This window comes from Chiloscyllium punctatum, chromosome 2, assembly GCF_047496795.1.
Source record: "Chiloscyllium punctatum isolate Juve2018m chromosome 2, sChiPun1.3, whole genome shotgun sequence".
NCBI classification, from domain to species: Eukaryota; Metazoa; Chordata; class Chondrichthyes; order Orectolobiformes; family Hemiscylliidae; genus Chiloscyllium; species Chiloscyllium punctatum.
In genome coordinates this window covers 113447194-113460746 of record NC_092740.1, presented here as the reverse complement: position 1 = coordinate 113460746, position 13553 = coordinate 113447194, and the positions used below count along the sequence as shown (strand labels likewise).

General features: G+C 42.4%; 1 protein-coding gene across 2 annotated transcripts in view; it reads right to left on the bottom strand.

Annotated features, from left to right (window-relative positions):
* Positions 1–11177, bottom strand: part of ermp1 (endoplasmic reticulum metallopeptidase 1) — a 48520-nt gene extending 37343 nt beyond the window's left edge. The window contains exons 1-4 of one of the 2 annotated variants that reach the window (XM_072587399.1): positions 10801–11177; positions 8690–8988; positions 7153–7280; positions 6939–7044 (exon numbers count right to left, since the gene is read on the bottom strand). In XM_072587399.1, the coding sequence (XP_072443500.1) occupies positions 6939–7044; positions 7153–7280; positions 8690–8988; positions 10801–11114 (847 nt within the window). In that variant the 5' untranslated portion in view covers positions 11115–11177. The remainder of the gene's footprint in view (positions 1–6938; positions 7045–7152; positions 7281–8689; positions 8989–10800) is intronic. The other variant, XM_072587408.1, reaches the window with a different exon arrangement.
* Between the last annotated feature and the right edge of the window lie 2376 nt (positions 11178–13553).

The window sequence follows — 13553 nt, the reverse complement described above, 5'->3', positions numbered from 1 at the left end:
TATTGCTGTGATTAAAAAATACTGCTTGGCCTGCTAATTGTACAGCCTTTCGATACAGATGTTTCAGTTCAGGCTCGCTATATACTGTCAAACTCAAGCTGCTGCCAGACACACATTTTAATCTCCAAGCATAGAAAAACACCATCTTTTAAAGGGACCATGCGAATACTCTCCACCTCACCTCCCCCCCACCTTTTATAAACCTCAAATTCTAACTTCCTGTATCCCAATGTACAATTACTCTCCCCATCTTCACAACAGTCTGATCATTCTAACTCTTGTCCTTAACTTGGTCTGCTCTTAACCTATGGATATACATTCAGTCATATGAAGGGGCTACAGTAGTTCTCCATACAGCAGGGAATGCTAACAGGACAGGAAAACAGAATACAGTGAAAGAAATTCAACAAATACAACAATATCTGTGGAGAAAGGCTTGGTCACTGATATTCTGTCAATATGTTACAAGAAAAAGGTTTGACAAAAACTCTTAAAACCCAAGAGGAGAACTTCTGGAATAAAAGATAAACTGCTTTCAGTCTCAAAGGTCAGAAAACAGAGAATCAAATTAACTATCAAAAGTACCAGAAGCAACATGAGGAAAGAGTTGTTAAAAAACCGGGAATTATAATGATCTTGAATTAAATTCATGTGTAACTTTCAAAACAGAAATGGATAAATGCTTGAAGGGGAAAAAATACAGAATTGTGAGAAAATCATGATAGATTGGGCTAGCTGGATAACACCAAAGATAAAGTGTTTCTTCCTGTGCGTAACATAGAATGAAGATATTCAAGTGCTGAACTGGGGATGATGGAAATAGTGTGGGTTGAGGAGACTTCAGCTTTTCGCCAATCACTTTACTATAATGGTGCATAAATCCACCTTAAGATAACTTAAGGATTCTTAATATTTTCCATTCTATTCTACTAGTGTTTCCAGCTGGTTGCTTCAAAAGACAGCAAATTCATGTTTTATACTATTGTAAACTCAGTTGCAAATCCCATTTTATGCCATTATACACTGATAAAACTTAAATAAGCCAGATATTTATCTGAAGAAATCAAAATTACCCAAACTTCCATATATTTGGTGTTACTGCATAACCAGGTCCATCGACAATAGTTTAGTGTGCAATGTGAAATGGTACTTTATACATTTACAACACAAAAGTTCATGTAAAGCCATCCCACTTCATATCAATTCCAAAGTTTTGTGGAAATCCAGATTTAGGCCTCAATCCAACTGCAGTAAAGTTGAGTAAAGCTTCCACCTGCAGGGAGCATCCCTTGGGGTGAATCAGGTCACAAACCAAAAGCCAAATTTATACATGATCTTTACCCCAAGTGTGAAACAAAACTATTCCACATAAACCCCTCAACTGGAGATATAACTTAAGAGACACTGTTACAGGTACCATATTAATCAGTAACACCAGTTGCAAATATAATATTCCAGAAACCGCTGATAGGTTTTCTCCTGACACCAGAACGGATTTAAAATGCCCACATCTGCATCAGTATGGCAGCACTGCTTCGGTATGGGTTTGTTCAGCCTACTAACATGCAACCATCAAAGGTTGGCTTGCTGCCATTCGCAAAGGCCTACTGCGAGACATCCAAAGCATTATTTAGCTCATTAATGTTTCAGTCAAGATTTCATGATATCCCACATCAGTTTTACAATCGACAAAACCGGTTGGATCTTGCACCATTTTATATCAGTCTAGGTTGAACTCAAGCCTAGGCCAAAGTTAATGCATGGTGTGTTATCCACTTTTCTTGTATGATTTTACACCTGTAGCTAGGAGGAAGCATATTAGGAATGGGATGCTTTATCAGGTGCCATCTTCCAAATAAACCATTCAGCAATCCCTTCACAGAACCGTCACAAATCCAATTCTTACTGCAACAATGCAATTTAATACAACACAGTCACAAAACTTTCCCAGACCATGTGTACAATGAAATAAATCAATAAGATGGGAGTAGAAGCTTTTTTTTCAAACCAAAAAGAACAAAATGAAACAGAGGGATTCAGGAAGTGAATTGAAGATGGTAAGATCTATAGAGCTGAATGTTCTGCTTCCAATTGTGAGATGAAGGTAGGAAGTAGGTGCACAAGAGCCAGAGACAGGGGTGGGCAGAGGGTGTTGGGAAATGGAGCTGCAGAAGATTGTGCAGCAAGAACAGGATGAAATCATGGACAGCTTTATAAATGAAAGCAAGAAAATTTAAGGTGACAGAGACAGGAAACCAATGTGCTACAGTGACTTTATGGGGAGAGAACACTTGCAGCCCAGTTTTGAAGTATTTGGGGGTTGAAAGATATAAACCCAACAAAAGCATGTTTGAGTCGTCAAGAATGGAGGTGACCCATGCATATACAGTACATGGATTCGGCAGCAGAAGATATGGCTTATCAAAAGACTGGATGATAAGACCTAACATTGGGAGCTTAAATATCTATGATACAACTGCAGCTAAAAGTACACAGCTAACTTGAAGTTGACAAACTATCATATCAAATTTTTCATTTCAAATCTGTCCCCAATCTCCAGTGGATGAAAATAACCAATCCTCTAACTTCTGTCAATACATGCCAAGCTGGAAGAGCACAGCAAGCCAGACAGCATCTGAGCAACAGGAAAGTCAATATTTGGGCCGAAATCCTTTGCCAGGACTGGGGAGGGCAGCCCAGATGTAAATGGAGAGAATTGGTGCAGTGGGTGCATGGAGGAGGACTGGAGAAAGGGTAGGTGGGATAGTGATAGGCAGACGCAGGCAGGGGATTATTGAGATTGGTCAGTAAGAAGGGTGGAGCAGATAGGTGACTAGGAAGATGGACAGGTTAGGTTAGGTCAGGTCAGGTCAAGGTGAGGGGGGGGGGGGTGGGCTGGGCATTCGATAAGGCTGGGGTGGAGGGACTTTGAAGCTGGTGAAGTCGATATTGAGGCTATTGGGCTGTAAGCTCGCCAAGAAAAATATTATTTGCTATCCCACCAGTTTCCATTTGGCCTCACTCTGACAGTGGAGGAGGCCAAAGATGGGCATGTTGCCAGGGGAGTGAGGGGGAATTGAAATGAAGGGCAGCTGGAAGGTCAGATTGGTTGATGTGTGCAAAGTGCATGAACTGCTCCCAGAGTCTCCATCTGATCTCTCCAATACAGAGGAGACCACATCAGGAGCAATGGATACAATACATCAGCTTGGATGAAGTGAAGGAGAATCTCTGACTTTCTCTGATCAGTCTTCTTAACTAAACCTCATACAAACACAATGTAAATAATACAACCCACATCTTGTTAGCTGCTGGCATTCTACAAACTGAGTCAGCAGCAACAGGACATCCAGCTATGGTTTACTTAGGAGGTAACAGTCCCAGCTACGTGGAGAAACAAATCTACTTACCTATGTCAAAATAACTGCAGTCAATTTGTAAATTGGAATAACACTATTGTCAGATTTCTTGGCCACCTGTGAGTGCTTTTTTTTTTGCAGCAAATTGTATTTAGAACAAACTGATGAGATACAAGACGTTCTATCGGTGAACAGTATCGGTGTCATGCCACACAGATTCAAAGCCACAGATGTCCTGACCTTAGCCAGCTGGTCTGGCAGAATTAAGTGAAAATGAAGGAAAAATGAAGTAAAAGTGTGTTTTGGACAGAACAAAGAAGCAAGAACAGAAACAAGCACAAATTAATATGGACTAACATCCATATTTTTTTCAGGTCCGGTAGAAAATAATATAGACTGGTTCATTGGCACATATGCCTCTAAACCCTTCCTTTTCACACACCCATCCAGATGCCTTTTAAAATGTTGTACCAGCTTCCACTACATCCTCTGGCAGTTCATTCCATACACACACCACCCTCTGCGTGAAAAAGGTGTCCCTTAGGTAACTTAAATCTTTTCCCTCTCGCCTTAAACCCATGCCCTCTAATTTTTGATTCCCCCACCCTGGGGAAAAGACTTGGCTATTCATCCTATCCATGTCCTTCATGATTTAATAACCTTCTGTAAGGTAATCCCCTCAGCCTCTGACGCTCAGGGAAAACAGCTCCAGCCTATTCAGCCTCGAGGCAAAAGTGAGGACTGCAGATGCTGGAAATCAGAGTATAGATTAGAGTGGTGCTGGAAAAGCACAGCAGGTCAGGCAGCATCAGAGGAGCAGGAAAATCGACGTTTCGGGCAAAAGCCCTTCATCAGCTTTTGCCCGAAACGTCGATTTTCCTATTCCTCAGATGCCGCCTGACCTGCTGTGCTTTTCCAGCACCACTCTATTCAGCCTCTCCCTATAGCTCACATCCTCCATCACTGGCCAGATCCTTGTAAATCTCTTCTGAACCCTTTCAAGTTTCACAACATCCTTCTTATAGCAGGGAGTAAAGAATTGCATGCAGTGTTCCAAAAGTGGCCTAACCAATGTCATATAAAGCTGTAACATGACCTCCCAACTCTTCTAAATAATGCACTGACCAATAAAAGCAAGCATGTCGACATGGGACTCCACTTTCAAGGAACTATGAATCTGCACTCCAAGGTGTCTTTGTTCAGCAATATTCCCCAGGACTTTACTATTAAGTGTGTAAGTCCTGCCCTGATTGGTCTTTCCAAAATGCAGCACCTCACATTTATTTATATTAAACTCCACCTTCCATTTCTCAGCCCACTGGCCCATCTGATCATGATCCCGTTGTATTCGGAGGTAGCCTTCTTTGCTGTTCATTGCACCTCCAATCTTGATGTCATCGAGAAACCTGCTAAGCACAGCTCTTGTGTTCACATCCAAATCATTTATATGAGTGATGGAAAGCAGTGTACCCAGCACCAATCCTTGTGGTACACAGCTGATCACAGGCTTCCAGTCTGAAAAGCAACCCTCCCTCCACCACCACTCCCTGTCTTCGACCTTCGAGCCAGTTGTGCATCCAAATGGCTAGTTCACCCTGCATTTCATGTGATCTAACCTTGCTAACCAAGGCAGAACCTTATCAAAGTCCTGACTGCAGTCCATATAGATCACGTCCACCATTCTGCCCTCACCACTCCTCTGTTACTTCTTCAAAAATATTAAGTCAGTGAGGCTCAATTTCTCATGCACAAAGCCATGCTGACTATCCCTAATCAGTCCTTGTTTTTCCAAACAAATATAAATCCTGTCCTCAGGATTCCCTGGAACAGCTTGCACACCACTGCTGTCAAGCTCAGCAGACTATAGTTTCTCTTCCTATCTTTCTTAAATAGTAGCACCACATTAACCGACTTCCAGTCTTCTGACACGTCCTTACCTGTGGCTATTGATGATACAAATATCTCAGCAAGGTGTCCAGCAATCACTACCTTAGTTTCCCACAGAGATCTAGGGTACACCTGATCAGGACCTGGGGATTACACATTTTAACACGTCCAGCACCTCCTACTCTGTAATATGGCAATTTTTCAAGATGTCGCTACTTATTTCTCCATGTTCTCTATCTTTCATATCTTTCTCCACAGTAAACACTGGCACAAATTACTCATTTAGTGTCTCCCCTATCTCCATACATAGACGGCTTTGCTTATCTTTAAGGAGCACTATTCTCTCCCTTGTTACTCTTATGTCCTTAATGTATTTGTAGAATCCCTTTGGATTCTCATTAACTCTATTTGCCAAAGCTATCTCATGTCCCCTTTCTGGCCTCCTGATTAACTTAAGCACACTCCTACTTCCTATATATTCTTCTAGGGATTCACTTGATCCCTGCTGTCTATACCCAATATATGCTTCCTTCTTTTTCTTAAACAAAAGCATAATTTCTCCAAGTCATCCAGCATTCCCTATATCTACCAGCCTTGCCCTTCACCCCAACAGGAACATACAGTCTCTGGATTCTCATTATTTCACTTTTGAAGGCTTTCCATTTTCTTGCCTTGCTCTAATTTTAGAACTTTAACTTCTGGATCCAGTCTATCTTTTCTCATCACTATTTTAAAACTAATAGAACAATCATCACTGGCCCCAAAGTGCTCCCCCACTGATACCTTAGTCACCTCCCCTGCCTTATTTCCCAAAAGTAGGTCAAGTTTTGCACCTTTTCTTGTAGGTACATCCACATATTGAACCAGAATATTTTTGTTTACACTCTTAAATTCCTCTCCATCACCTTAATGCTATTGCAGTTCCAGTCCATGCTTTGAAAGCTAAAGTCCCCTACCATTACCACCCTATTATTCTTACAGACAAGTGAGGTTGTCTTACAAATTTGTTTCACAATTTCCTGCTGACTATTGGGGGTCCCAATAGGTGATCACCCCTTTCCTATTTCTCAGTTCCACACAAGTAACTTCCCTGGGCATATTCCCAGGAATATCCTCCCTAGTACAGCCATAATGTTATCCCTTATCAAAAGTACCACTCCACCTCCTTTCTATCCTTCCTATAATATCTATACCCTGGAATATAAAGCTGCCAGTTCTGTACACCCCAGAGCCACTCTGTAGTTGTTATTATATCCCAGTCCCATGTTACCAACCATGCCGAGGTTCATCTGCCTTACCTGTTAGGCCTTTAGCATTAAACTGCATTTATTTCATCAGTCCTACCTCATTCTCTGCTTTGTTCTTGTCTGCCCTGACTGAGTTGCTCCTTTCCCCAACCGCATCAAGCGAACAATCTCTTTTCTTACTGTCTCCCTGGGTACCCCCTCCACAACAAACCACCCAAGTGTTAATCCTCCCACACAGCTCTAAACAATCTTCCTGTCAGTATATCAGCCCCACTCCAAATCAGGTGCAATCTTCTACAGATCACTTCTACTCCAGCAGGAACAGATTTTAGGAAGCTCTTATTGTCTACAGTCTTCCTTCCAGATGCTTCTAATTAAATAGAAGACATATAACAAGTATTACAAAACAACCACAGTCTCCATTACAGTCAAAACAATCGGTTACCTGTCTGAAAAACAAGCTCCTTCCCTCCTACACCAGCAGCTTCCAGGTTAATAAATGCCCGTATTAGTTTAACCCAATGGTGCTGTGTAATAAATCCATGGCTTGCCTGCCAAAACATAACACATGCACAGGTGAAGCATTCAAGTTCAAAAAGGCTAACATTTTGATACCTGTGCTGCAAGTATCCCAGTATATCAGTAAATGCTGTACTTACTTGCAAAACATTCTCTTCCGCTCCATTGAAAAGAAATATGACTGCATGTTGCAGGGGAGTAGATGAATTAGACAGCGCATTTAGAACTTCTAGCATAACAGCACAACTGACCGCATCATCACTAGCACCTGTCAAAACACAGAACATTGATCAATTAGACTTCATTTAAGATCTGCCGATATGAATTCCGATATGCTGGCATTCATAATTTTCCTACAAATTAACATGTAAAATGAAGACATTCTCTATGTAGACCGTTGTGCAATAACGTGACAGTTGTGCTCCACTACAACCTCGCACTATAGAAAATCATGTTATTCACATTATCCAAACAACGTCCACATCAATCGTGTTATAGCCAATTTGCACTGATGAAACATGCATTATAGCAGAACAACCTGTAGAGACAGGTATTAAAATTCCAGGAATGCTAATATCCTTAAAAAAACCGAACAAAACTATTCACACAAAGAACCTTAAAATTGAGGAAAATCGGTTCATTTTTAAAATCTTAATTTTATCCTGATACATGCCTACAGTTACAAAAAGTGACTTTTAAATGTGATCAGGTCTGGATTATTTAAGAGTTTCATTTCCAAAGAATTACATTAGGGACCTGACCCGAAATTTTCAGTTTCCTAATTCACTGTTTGCATCCCATTTAGATTTAAAGTACCTATTCTGTCTTACTTGCTACAAAATTATTTCCCTAACAATTGTAAAACTGAGCAGAAATATTGCAATTAGTCTATGAGAACCAGATAACATCACAGGAGTTAAAAAATGCTATTTTTGGTTTCAAGTAGAAAAACATTCAACGGCCTTCCAGAAATTCTACTCCCTACGACGCCTCAATAGTTCCCTTGCTGGCTTGACCTCCAAACATGGAGCCCCATCTCCAGCACTACACATCCACTACTACCATCCCTCACAATTGGTATTTCAGAATTGTAGCCAAGTGTAAATGACCAGGTCTCCCCCTCTGTTAGCTACATTTCCAATCTTTGGCACACTAAAGCTACAATCTGACTTCACTTTCAACATAAGGAAGCTGGCTTTAATAACATAAGCACGGGTAAGCAGTCCCATGTGCTCAATTTAAAGTAATGCCTGCTGGGATCAGCAATTATATAGGGGTCTGGAGGGAGCAGAGTGATTAAACTAAATAAGGAACTGTGTCTCAAAAGACATGTGTTTTGTCCTTAAATAACCCTAAAGAGACTACAATTGACACTTTGGTCCTTTATTTCAAGCAAGCTTCTATTAAATGAAAGGTGTTTTTTTTAAATATAGCAGCACCACATGTGGAACTTCTATTTGTTTAGTTTCAGTCAGCCTTGCAGTCCTGACTTTCCACATTAGCTGTCAGAGAGAAAATCCAACCCATTTCAAATGTCATTGACCCATATGCCACCTTGGGAAACTGTCAAGTTACAGTGTACACACCTGAAATACCAGTTGGAACTAGATTATAAGATTACTGTGCAATTATTCAGGGCAAAGGGCAGTAAAAGAAAGCACAGAACAAAAACTTTACCTGGACTGTTGGCCACTGAATCGAAATGGCAGTTTGCAAGCACTGCATGTTTTGCTCCTTTTTTTGGTTCTAGCTTCACAACAACATTGGTAATATTATCATAGTAGCTACTGAAACCTCCAAGAAAATCAATGCTGAAAAAGCCAGTTGGTCTCTGGATATCCACTACAATGTTATTTGCTACTGCCTTTCCTTTGATTTCCTGGATCTGTTTTAACAGGTAGTTCACAGTCAAGATTTCATTAGCAGGACTCCCAACAGGCCTGGGTCCAAATTCAGTAATGTGCTGGAGATGCTTCCTAAAAAAAAAATCAATATTTTGTCACCTTACTAAATGAAACAACTTTACATTTTGAAGAGAGTTGATGTCAATCTTTAGCCTCTTGTCCATATACTACTGCCTTCAAGTCAAACTTCACCAGCTTAGATCTTTTACATTCAGTCATCCCCATCATGAGCCCAAAATTGATGCAGACACAAGCACATTGCAATATGCTCCAAATTTAGAACACTCCTTTTTGTACAGGCACAATTTTTACATTCTCCAAAACCAGTTCTGATCAAGGCAAATGACTGCACTTGTACTGAAACATGAGCAAAAGCATGAAAGATTTGAATAGTCCATTTGTCTCAGCTGAATTTCAACCCAAGGTGCAAAACTAAAATAAGAGGTTAGAATCCATTGCATTATTCAAGATATCAAAAGCTCTTTAAAAAAAATGAGGCAATGTTATTCTCAAAATCAAGATAATGCTCCCCTCTACTTTTGTTATTTAAAGTTCCTGACACTAGTTTAAAGATGGCCTGTACAGATTCCACATGATGTTTGTGAAAGCAGTCACAATCAGAAATGCTACCTGATTTCTGTCTGAACAGTGAGATTACAAATTATGATTTAAGGATTGGAAGTATTTACATCAGGAAATGCTGCAATTTCAGTGCATTTGTATCACCGTAGTGCAACATGTTCAATGGGTGTTTGAAGGGATTGCAACCCATTAGAGGAAATGGGAGTGGGTGGGGGATCAGAAAAGAGGGCTGAAGGGCCATAATGCTGATCTGTAATGCTGTATTTACTGTTTTGAGTTCCCAATGTCATCTTTGATGATGATGGGCCTTAAGGCCAAACCGCATCAGCACTGGTCACCTCCAACTCTGAGCCCATTTTCAATTCCAACCCAAGCCTCCCTTGCAAATACAAAATATGGCTGGCAGACTCCTTCAGGAGGAAGATGGGATTAGGATAATTCGTGACTTCTGGTATCTGTCTTAAAAAATGAAGATTCTAGCCTCACTAAGACAATGGGAATGTGGACATAGGAGACAGGCTGAGTAGGTGCATGTCTCAGGTACAAAACAGTCTGACCTTAAGGCAGTAAAATACTGGGCTAAGAAGTCTGACACAACCCAAATACCACAACTTCAGAATCAGTGCACCATTAACAGAGAACACAATTCAAGCCAAGACAGATCGAAAACCATTAACTGCAAACTGCCACTTAGACATTGCAAAATTACAGCTGTTCTTATTTTAGAACTCATTACAATTAAAGGACTTGTATGTAGGCAGAGCAAAACTTCAAATTCAAGTAGACCATGGGTTGTGTGCTTCTAACTTCTACTCCAACACCACACCATTTGGTTATGTTCAACTGAAACTGATTACCAAATTCTAGTTAATGAGATTCGAGAGTGTGGTGCTGGAAAAGCACAGCAGGCAGCATCCGAGGAGCTTGAGAACCGATACCTACAAAGTGTTCGAAGTTAGATATTTTTGCATCTCTCAGCATGTCTCGTTTTTTTCAGCAATACCGGAGCGGAGTTCAGCAATCAAATAGGCAACTCAGAACTTTGAATATTGCTGAAAAAAAATACAAAAGCACATTCGTTAGAGCATGGCAATTTTTGCAAAGTGGGAGAGCTTGGACGAAATGAGTCTTTATTTAGCAATATGCACGAGTGTTCGAATTCAGGAAGTGTGCATAAAGACATGAAGCACCACATTAAAGCAGCAAGAGTTGTCAGATTGGGTGGGATTTATAGGAATAGGCAAGGTTCAATCCAACTGGGAAGCTGCAGGCTGAAGGTCTGGCTCTCTATCTCCGGGTTACCTTGCTGCCTTGGCGTCGAAGCCGTCCCGGTGCTGACTGGGTCCCATTCCCACCAGCTGCCGCAGGGAGAGCTGAATCAGCGCCCATAGCAGCAGCAAGTAGACGCCTACCAGCAATGAGGCGCCCGCTTCATGGACCTCTCCGATAACCCTCACACCATCTTCCCGGCCTTTGCCGGGCCTCTGCCCGCCCCGAGCTCGGGCCCACGGAACCGGTTCCGCGGGCGAGGCCTCACTCCCGGTCTCCTTCGCCCCTGCCCCCCGAATCCGGACACCACGGCTCCTGGAGCCGCTCTCCCTGGTGATCGCCGACATTAGACCTCACCGCCAGCTAACTGCCCGCCGATCACCTCGGTCAGACCCCGCCCCTCGGCCGGACCGCGCCTCCTACCGTAGGCCCCGCCCTCGGACAAGCCACGCCCCTTAACGGACCACGCCCCTCGGACAAGCCACGCCCCTTAACGGACCACGCCCCTCGGCCGGACCCCGCCTCCTACCGTAGACCCCGCCCCTCGGTCAAGCCACGACCCCCTTCCAAAGACAACGCCCCTCGGCCGGGTCGTGCCCCGTATCATAGACCCCGCCCATCTGCCGGGCCGCGCCCCCTACTATAGACCCCGCCCCTCGACCGGGCCGCGCCCCCAACCATAGACCCCGCCCATCGGACAAAGACCCTGCCCGTTCCGTCGAGGACTCCGCCCCCTGGCATATGCCACGCCCCTCGGCCTGGCAGCATTCCTGGGTTATTTAGCCAAATGGTCCAAGGGGTTATGCCTCACTCCAGCATCTGTAGTGGTAATTTAGTCTTACATGCCAGTTAGGTCAATTGTATTGTTAGAATTGCTAGCACAAAGGCCTGTCCACTCTCTAAGTTATTCCAGGGCACAATTTAAAAAGGAACAAACTTTCCTTGGTCAATATTTTTCACTCTATGACCAACCACAGCTGAACTAACATATTTGCTGGTGTAATCGTGACTTCGTTTATTATATAATTCATTAGTTGTGAAGTGATTTAAAGGCATACAGCACAGAAACAGACCTTTCAATCCAACTCATCCATACTAACCAGGTTTCAACTGAACTAGTCCAATTTGCTTGCATTTCACCCACATCCCTCGAAACCGTTCCTATCCTTGTACTTCTCCAAATGTATTTTAAATGTAAAAAAAATTACACAACACCAGGGTATAGTCTAACAGGTTTATTTGGAAACACTAGCTTTCAGAGCCCTGCTCCTTCATCAGGTGATCAGAGACTGGCACTCCGAAAGCTAGTGCTCCCAAATAAACCTGTTGGACAATAACCTGGTGTTGTGTGATTTTTAACTTTGTACACCCCAGTCCAAAACCCGCATACCCAAATCATGACTATCATTGACATTTTAAATGTTGTAATTGTACTCGCCTCTATCACTTCCTCTGTGTGAAGAAGTTGCCCTTCAGATCCCTTTTAAATTTTTCCCCTCTCCCCTTAAACCTATGCTTTCTAGTTTTGGATACCCCTATCCTGGGGAAAAGACCTTGGCTATTCACCTTATCTATGCCCCTCATGATTTTATAAACCTCGAAAAGATCACCACTCAACTTCCTCCACTCCAGGGAGAAAAGTCTCTGCCTACCCAGCTTCTCCTTACAGCTCAGAACCCTCCAGTCTCGGTAAATCATTTTTGCACCCTTTCCAGTTTAAAAACAGGGTTACCAGAATTATACACAGTACCCCAAATGTGGCGTTACCAATATCTTGTACAGCTATAAATTGACATCCCAACGTCTGTACTCAATGCTCTGACTGATGAAGGCCAGTGTGCCAAATGCCTACTTCACCACCCTATTCACTTGTGACACCACTTTCAAGGAACTACATACTTTCAAGGCACTACTAGGTCTCTCTGCTCAACAACATTCCATAAGACCATAAGACATAGGAGCAGAAATTAGGCCAATCTGACCATCGAGTCTGCACCACCATTCAATCATGGCTGATAAGTTTCTCAACCCCATTCTCCCCATAACTGTGGATCCCCTTGATATTCAAGAATCTATCTCAGTCTTAAATATACTCAATGACCTGGCCTCCACAGCTTTCTGTGGCAATGAATTCCACAGATGCACCACTCTCTAGGTAAAGAAGTTTCTCCTTAGCTCCATTCTAAAAAGTCTTCTCTTTACTCTGTGGCTGTGCCCTCGGGTCCTAGTTTTGCGTACCATTACAAACATCTTCCCAACATCTACTCTGTCCAGGCCATTCAGTATTCTGTATGTTTCAATTAGATCCCCCCCCTCATCCTTCTAAACTCCATTGAGTATAAACTGAAAATCCTCAAACATTCCTCATATATTAAGCTTTTCATTCCTGGGACCATTCTCATGAACCTCCTCTGAACACACTCCAGGTCCAGTACATCCTTCCTGAGATATGGGGCCCAGAACTGTACACAATACTCCAAATTTGGTCTAACCAGAACCTTACAGAGCCTCAGACGTGCATCGCTGTTTTTATATTCAAGTCCACTCAAAATAAATGCCAATGTTACATTTGCCTTCCTAACTACTGATTCAACCTGCAAGTTTACCTTGAGAGAATCCTGGACTAGAACTCTCAAGTTTCATTGCACTCACATTCCCCAGGGTCCTACCAAGTCCTGCCCTGGTTTGTCTTACCAAAATGCAACACCCCGCATTAATCTGCCATTCCTCGGTCCACTGAACCATGTTGATCAAGATCTCATTATACATTTAGATAACCATCTTCA